Raw genomic sequence first — 7,986 nt, forward strand, 5'->3', positions numbered from 1 at the left:
AGTTTGTGACACATTTAAGTTGTATTCAAATTTGAGCATCCATAATGTTTTATTAGAATATGGCCACACCCATTTGCTTATGTATTATCTACGACCGCTTTTGTGGTACAACAGAGTTGAATACTTGTGACAGACTGCATGGCCCACAAAGTCTGAAATATTTACAGTAGAAAAAGCCGGGTGACCATTGCACTAGAATAAAACCCAGCAGGTGCCAAACAACTCAGTGAGGAACATTTTGCAGATATTGTGGGTTTGGCCCTTTGTACTTACTGCCTAACTCCGGGATTCTCCAAGTTTGGCCTCTGGACCAGCAGCATGAGCCTCAAGTAAGAACTCACGGGAAATGAAAATTTTCGGATCCCAATCCCAGATCTATTGAATCTGAAACTCTGAGGGTGGGGGCCCACCAAACTGCAACTAACAGGCCATCTAGGAGATTCTGAAGCGTTCTAAAGTTTGAGATCCACTATTCTAATTCAAGGGATTGGAACATGGCACCTGTCATTTCAACATCACTACAAGAATGACATTTATGGGTTCCCATTTGTGGATGAAGCATGAAGCTAGAGATCCCACTTATATTTTTGTATTCCCTATAATAATCTTGAAAGATTGGGATTATTAGCACCATTTTACAGAAAAGGGAATTGGAGCTCAAGAGGATTAAGTAACTTGTTAACAGTTACTGAATTAAGATTTAAACTCAGATCTGTCTGCTATCTGGCCTACACTCCTCCCCCTTCATCTTACTCTGCTCTCTTCCTGATCACGTATGAGAAGGAGATAAGCATCCCCTGGCATCCAAAATGAGCCAAGCTGGCTTATTAGCTAGGTCTTGCTGTTTTCTTGTTGAATATAAATAATTTCACAGAATATCAACATCAGACAAGACCACTCTGGATCCAAGATTAATCAATACAAAAAGAAGCCCACTCTCCAATCATGCTTCAACAGAGGCAAACATGATCTTTAAATCACAAAAATGATCAAATATCCCCATATCCCAGCTGATATGAGTAACTGCTGCTTCTAGTCTTTATTATTTGTAGATACAATTACAAGATACTCTGGCTTCCTGACAGCATCCAGTCCAGATCAGTGCCCTGCTTCCTTAAACCCTCTCTAAAATCACCTAAAACAAGCTCAGACCCTGTAATAAGCCCTGTCTAACACTCCCTCACTAAGACACTCCACATTTCCCCATGGTGTGTACTCTGTCTCTCTCTGAATTGAGTAATGAACATAAATTAGTCAACCACAGGTGTGTTTCCCTGAGGATTTTGGGTGGAGGGCATGACAGGTATAAGCCCCTCTTCTCTTCCCCCTCTTCTCTACCTCCTACACCTCAGCTAAAATTATGACTCTCCTCTCCAAGATGGGATGAGGGCCAGGTTCCCTAAGGAAGTAAAACTGGATAAGGATAGTCCCTCTCAAAATCAGTACCAGGCACATTCTAGGTCTTAGCAGACAGTATTTTAAATAAATTAATGGACCTTTTAGTGATAATGTGATTACAAAATTGATTTCAAGAAACTGCCTGTCTTTTTAAAATATAGTTCAAACTTCTATTTTTAGTTTCCAGTCTCTACCTGTCAAAGTCTTTTGATCCCTCAACTTTTGAGATTTGAAATGTCACCATCTTCATTCTGCCTTCCCAGAAATCTTCCAGCTGGATGGGATGGCTCTTCTCTTTGAGTTTTCTAAAGGCCTTCCTTCCTCTCATCAGATGTTTTCATCTTGGATTAGTTATTCATGAACTGTTTGGCCTCTAAACAATTTGAAAACTTCTTAAGTACAGTAAAACACTCATACTATCCTCTGCTCCTTTCCACACAGTGGGTACTTCATGCAAGTTTGTTAAATTTTAGTTATAAATCTAAACTTTTTTTTCCAGTTATAGCATTGAAAGGGCTGCTGTCCCAGCCAAACCAAGGCCCATCTCAGCTGGGCTTCTGCAGCTCACTGCTGGATGTCTCAATTGAAATTATTTCCCAGGTCAGGTGTTCTAATGAACAGCAGCCCCAGATGCTTTTGGTATGTGGGTATCTCTACCATGTGGGGGGCTTTTGATGTAAAATCTCATTAACAGAAAAAAATAATAAAAATTTTAATCAACGAATCAACTTTCTTCAGGCTACCATGGAAACTTGAAAGCGTCACTGGAGGTTCCCAATTATGGGGTATAATTACACTGGCACTATTACTGTATGGAAGTAAATGATATTTATGCCATAATTTTCATTAGTATGTTCTATATACCAAGCACTTGGCTAAACAGCAAAGATAATTGTATAATCAAGGAGAAGAAATAAAATCATGTCACCTCGTCTTGCACTTTTGTCATTGTTGTTGTTCCAGGAATTCCACATGGTATTCCTGTGTTTGTGCATGGTGTTATCTCACCCAGTGTTTTACACATAGTACTTGCATAAGCACCTTTCTTGCATATTAATTTGACAAACTTCTCTTCACTCATAAAAACCCAGTTTAGAGGTCACCTCCACCATGAAGTCATCTATGATTGCTTCTGTCTCCTTCGTTTGAACTTAATTCCTTTACATTCTTTATGAACTTACTTATATTGGTCTATTTACCATGATACATTACATTTTATTTGTTTGTATTTTCTTTCCCCGCACACAACTGAGAATTTCTTGAGGATAATGATTATCTTTAATTCATCTCTATATCCTGGAGCCTAGTGTAGTGCCTGGCATATTGTAGACAATCAAAAAATATTAATATTTATTAAATGCAAGCCATTGCTGAAAATAAGCAGCAAAGTATTGGTAATTATTGGAGCTAGTTGATGGATCCATGGCAGTTCATTATATCATTTTCTATATTTGTAAAATTTCCAAAATAAAAAGTTCAAAATAATTAAAGACCTCTCAAGATGTCAGATAAATCTAGCAAAATTTTTAAGTTCCTATCACAAATGGAGCTACTATATCTATAGCTACGACCTCTGCGTTCCCCACATTTATTTCTTTTCTCATAAGAAAGATATTTAAAACCAAACGATGTTACTCTGCAATAAAATACGATTATATTGTTTCAGAACAGCTTCAAGCCATGGATATCATATTAAATGAGAATTTCTGGCAAAGCTGGAAACTGGCAGTTCATGCTAAGTATTTTATTGAGGAAGGAATTCTATGGATTTTTGTCCTCATCTGAATTGCTATAGAAGTATAACTAGTGTCTCTGTTTCTACTCACTTACCTCTGAACTCATCTTCACCTACTCCTAGGTTGATCTACCTAAAACATGGATCTGTCCCATCTGTTCCCCCAAAGTTGAAGACTTTGAGTCAATAGCTTTTCAATGGTCAGGGAATAAGTGTGCACTCCCAGTATCGAAGCCCAAGTAACCTGTCCAGCCAAATCTTTCATTTTAATGTTCTGAGACCCACGTGCTACAAGCCATACCGGATTCACGGCCCATATCCATGCAAGCCACTCACTGTCAGTGATTAGGGTCACGGCTAAAACTCTTTGCTCAGCCTGGAATCCTCTCCTCAATTCTCCAATTTAGGAAATGCTTCTCACACTCCAAGATACTATACAATTGTTGTTTTCTCCACAAAATCTTCCTTGGACCCCTTTCTAGAATATATCACTCCACCTATGCCTCCACAGGCCATTGCGTGGGTCTATGGGCAGCATTATTTCCTCTGTCTTGTTTGGTAATTATTCTCCTTACTAGAATGTAAGCTTACTGAGGGTACTTTCCTTTAATGTTCATCTTGCACCTTCCCATCATCTCAGTCAATACTCAACAGAAGACTCCGAATGCATTAGAATTCAATAAGATAATATTACATGCTAATATTATACACTATGAAATGATGAGATTAATCTTGTGAGCATTTTCATTATTATTTTTATTTTATTTTAATATTACATACTATGGAATGATGAGATTAATCTCCGGAGCGTTTTTTCTTGTTCCCCTTACTGATGACTGGATATGTGCAAAGCCTCAAATCATCCCACTAAAATCTCATTAGTCATTTTAATCCTTTGTACAAATTGCTTTTGCTCTTAAGTCATGAATTTCAATTAAAAGAGAATTTTTTAAAAAATAAGACTTTATCAAAATTGTAAATTAATTTAAATGGTAGAATTGTTTCTCTTAACCCCTTTCTATCCATGGCTAATGCTCACCAACATTAGAGATAATACCAGGATAACATCACTTTATCTCAAATAGGCTCTCTCATTCATGTAGACTCAGAAGTACTTTGTAAATTAATTGATGCACAAAATCACACTGGAGAAAATACTCCACGATGGGGCCATTGAAGTATTGAAGTATCATTTCCTTCTGAGGACAGCACATAAGCTCATTGTTGCCTAAAAGAAGCTTAAGCTTCTGTTCGGGGCTTATCATCTTTACTTCTCCACCAGAAAAAAAGAAAAAAGAAAAAAAGTCTAATTACCCAGCTTACTATGGGGTCATATTTTCCAGGTGGCTCAATCTCAGAGTAATTTTTAGTAATCTACATTGGGATAACCTTTGCTAGCCTTTATTATTTGTAGCTAGAAAGAAGGACGGCTCCAATGACCTAATTTTTTTGTGTGGTTTTCACTTTAGCTGTCTTTTCTCTTGATCCTCTACTTGGCTGGTGATCAAAAAGTCCCAAGTTCTGTTTCTGCTTACAAACCGTCATAGTCTGAGAAAACATAGGCAGGAGGCCTAGGCCAGAATTCTCAAGTCCTTATTGGGCTTCATTGTTGAACTTTGCTTGGACTGGACATTCATCGTGATTGAATATGAGTCACATATGGTCAAAATTCAGTGCAGACCTTAGAGAAAGGGACCATTTAGTTTGCTTTTGTCCTAATCCTGCCTCTAATTTATGATAAAGGTCAGTGGTCTGGCTTAGCTTGCTTATGTCTCATGCTTGGGTTGGAGTCAAAGCTTTGTGGAAATTATACGGCTATTGTGTGATCATATTTCCTATATATATATTTCCCTCAGATACTTCACATGGTATTAATAGCCAGTTCAGGACAAGATTCAAGAATTCAGAAAATTTCCCATGTGTGTTTTCATCTATTCCCTTTCCCAATATTAGGGAAGATTTGTAAAAGAAAAGTGTGTTGTAGTAGAAAAAGCACTGGATGGGATCGATTCGGTAATTTTTGGTTTTCGTTCTGCCTCTGCCCCCGGTTAGTTTCGCCTGTGACAGATCAGTTAACCTCTCTGGGTTGCAGTTGTCACTTGTGTCTAATGAGAGAGTTGTACTAGAACAGCACTTCCGAACATGTATTTCAGAAGGAAAAAGGACTACCTCATTAAGTAAATACCTCATGTATGGTGGTAACCTGCATCCTTGTGTTTGACATGATCAAAGCTTCTACATTGAATCAAAAGTTTCCTCAGCTTCCTGGATATTTCACATAGTATGTATAAGCATGTGGGCACATCTACATATGTGTGTGTATGGAAACATAGATTCATATATGGCTAGGGATATCATTTGGTTATCCATCCCAAGGAAGACATTTCAGATCGGCTCAAAATTCTGTAATTCTAGTTGGAGGGAGTCAGGTTTACAATTCTACTTTTCATATTATTGGAACTCAAATTTGAAATTTGAACCTGAAAACCTTCAACTTTACGTGGAATAAAACAGAACTTGAAGAATAAAAACTGAGTCATTGCCAGGGGTCTTAAACTTGAGACTTTTGACTCTGAATTTCTACGTCATCAAAATTGGCAATAAAAGAACTGTGCACTGTCCTCATAGTGCTGTGAAAGTTGACTTCCTCAAATGCTCTGTAGTGGTTCTCCTTCAGAACCCCGCTCTGCAACCAAACTACCTTGAGTATAGTGTGTTAGAGTTGGGAGTTATGGCTCAGCCAAGTCCACAGAACAAAAACCGATATGGTGATGAAATAAAACAGAAGCAAATCATTCCAATCATAGAAATTGAAGTTATCTTATTTGTATTTCATTAAGACACCAACATTAGTTCATTGAGGCAGAAATCTCAGGAGAATGCTAGATTGTTGTGTAACATTGGAGAAGCTTGCTTATGCATTGTTTTACTTCAGGGGTTAAATAAAATTATTCTGTAGTATGAGAAAATGGAGGAAAACCTAATTTCTGAAGTTTTAATGTCATTGCAGTATTATTTTTATTGTGCCCAAGCAGAGCTTGTCATAGATTGAGAATACATTAATGAAGATATGGAAATTATATGAGAATTTCTTATGTTATGTTGGAAACAGTTACAACCTAACAAACCTTTTTTGTAGAAGAAAAGAACTTTCTGAAAATAAGATATATTGACCATTATATTAACGTATTAACAGAAACAACCTGTATACTAGATGTAGTTTGGGATGATGTCATCTTAGCTAACAGGTCTTAGCTCTTGTAGTTAGAAAGATTATGCAAAGCGTAGGCAAGTTTAAATATTTCCATCTCCCCGGATTACACAAAGCTTGGGAAGTAAATACAACTCAGCAATAAAAGATCATATTCTTATCTGGAAGAAATATTAGCAAGTATCTTAGGGACTTTGTTCTTTCACTTGTGAAGAAAGGAAAACTTGGATGTAGAATTGACATCAAACGATTCAGATTTAAATGATTCAAAGTATGTTATTTGGTAAAAACATTATTTCATGAAAGTGTGTATGTTTGCATGTGTGTGTCACATACATATATATTTTCAAATAGTTATAGCAAAGTTCATCAACTTTTTTTTAACTCTCCAATCTCTGAATAACAAAATTCATTTTGGACAGCAAAAGTAAAATTTATATTAGATGGATATATTATTTATTTGTAGCAACAGTGCTGTGGTTATATATGGGTTCCCCCTCATGAGACAGATGAGCAAAGAGGCTCTTTGGGGAATGTAAATGAAACACTTTTGCAAATTAAGTGTTCAAAATACCTATTTTGCTGAGCACTCACTAACTCAATTTTATACCAAAAGCTTACCCATTTTATATCATAATCAACAACCCGGCTCCACCCCTATACCTCCTAACTAATGAGGCACACACAGATATATTCCTCACAAATCGAAATACTTTTCCAGAGGATGGAATTACTAATGACATTAGAGCCTGGCAGCCACTATGAACTTGACAACCCAAAACCAAACTGTATTATCACCCCATAGGAGAGAATCCTAACTCCCCACCTTGGAAACATATTTAACCCACGAAAACACCATAAACCCAAATAGGTTTCAAACAGAAAGAAAATGATACAATATCCCTTCCCTTCCAGTGTCAAATATCTAGGTAAACCGAAATGAACTGTCCAGTCGCTCAGTTGCTCTATGTCAAGCATGCATATTTTAAAACTTTCACTTTGGGTATTAAGCCTTCTCAACTTTTGCAGCATCTGTATCCAGTTCTGAACCAGACCTGACCAACAGCACAGACTGGGAGCGACCACTTTACCTTCCGAAAAATCAATCAGTCCCAGCAAATGAAGCAGCTTCAGAGATGCACATATAATCACAACAATACCCACTGTTTGCAGTCCTTCCGACTCCCACTCCAGAGTCAACATCCTCCAAGCTGGCAGAGCATCCCAGCCTCCGGACCCCTTTGGAGCGGAGGGAGCTAATTGAGAATCGGAGCAGCCTCCGGCTTGGAACAAAGACTTGCAAGGGGGGAAAGTGAGCAGCTCCCGGCAGATGCACCCTGCAAAGCAGGCAGCCCCCCGGGGTGAGGAAAGACCTGGGCTAAAGTCCAGCCTCTCATGCTGATCCTGGCATTTGCTTGGCAGGGCTCCCCCCAACCACAGCGCACCGACCTCTTGACTCTGCGCTGCAGCCAGCGGGCTAGTATTTCGACTTCAGAGCTGAGAGGGACACATCTGTGGGAGAACTGGAGACTTTGCAATGTCCATGGAGAGCAGGGACACTCCCAGGAAACTTGCCCTGGAGAGCACGGTGGCGCTCCTCGCGCTGAGGACGCGAGGCTGAGAGGCAGGTCTGTCTGCGCGC

The 7,986-nt window shown here is 38.6% G+C and overlaps 1 protein-coding gene across 1 annotated transcript in view; it reads right to left on the bottom strand.

The window, feature by feature from the left end:
* The window catches only part of KCNIP4 (Kv channel interacting protein 4), a 239,841-nt gene extending 232,217 nt beyond the window's left edge, over nucleotides 1-7,624 (bottom strand). The window contains exon 1 of the mRNA XM_012660758.1: nucleotides 7,436-7,624. Within this exon, the coding sequence (XP_012516212.1) occupies nucleotides 7,436-7,547 (112 nt within the window). The 5' untranslated portion in view covers nucleotides 7,548-7,624. The remainder of the gene's footprint in view (nucleotides 1-7,435) is intronic.
* Between the last annotated feature and the right edge of the window lie 362 nt (nucleotides 7,625-7,986).

Source organism: Propithecus coquereli, unplaced genomic scaffold, assembly GCF_000956105.1.
Source record: "Propithecus coquereli isolate 6110/MARCELLA unplaced genomic scaffold, Pcoq_1.0 Scaffold677, whole genome shotgun sequence".
In the NCBI taxonomy this organism is placed as follows: domain Eukaryota; kingdom Metazoa; phylum Chordata; class Mammalia; order Primates; family Indriidae; genus Propithecus; species Propithecus coquereli.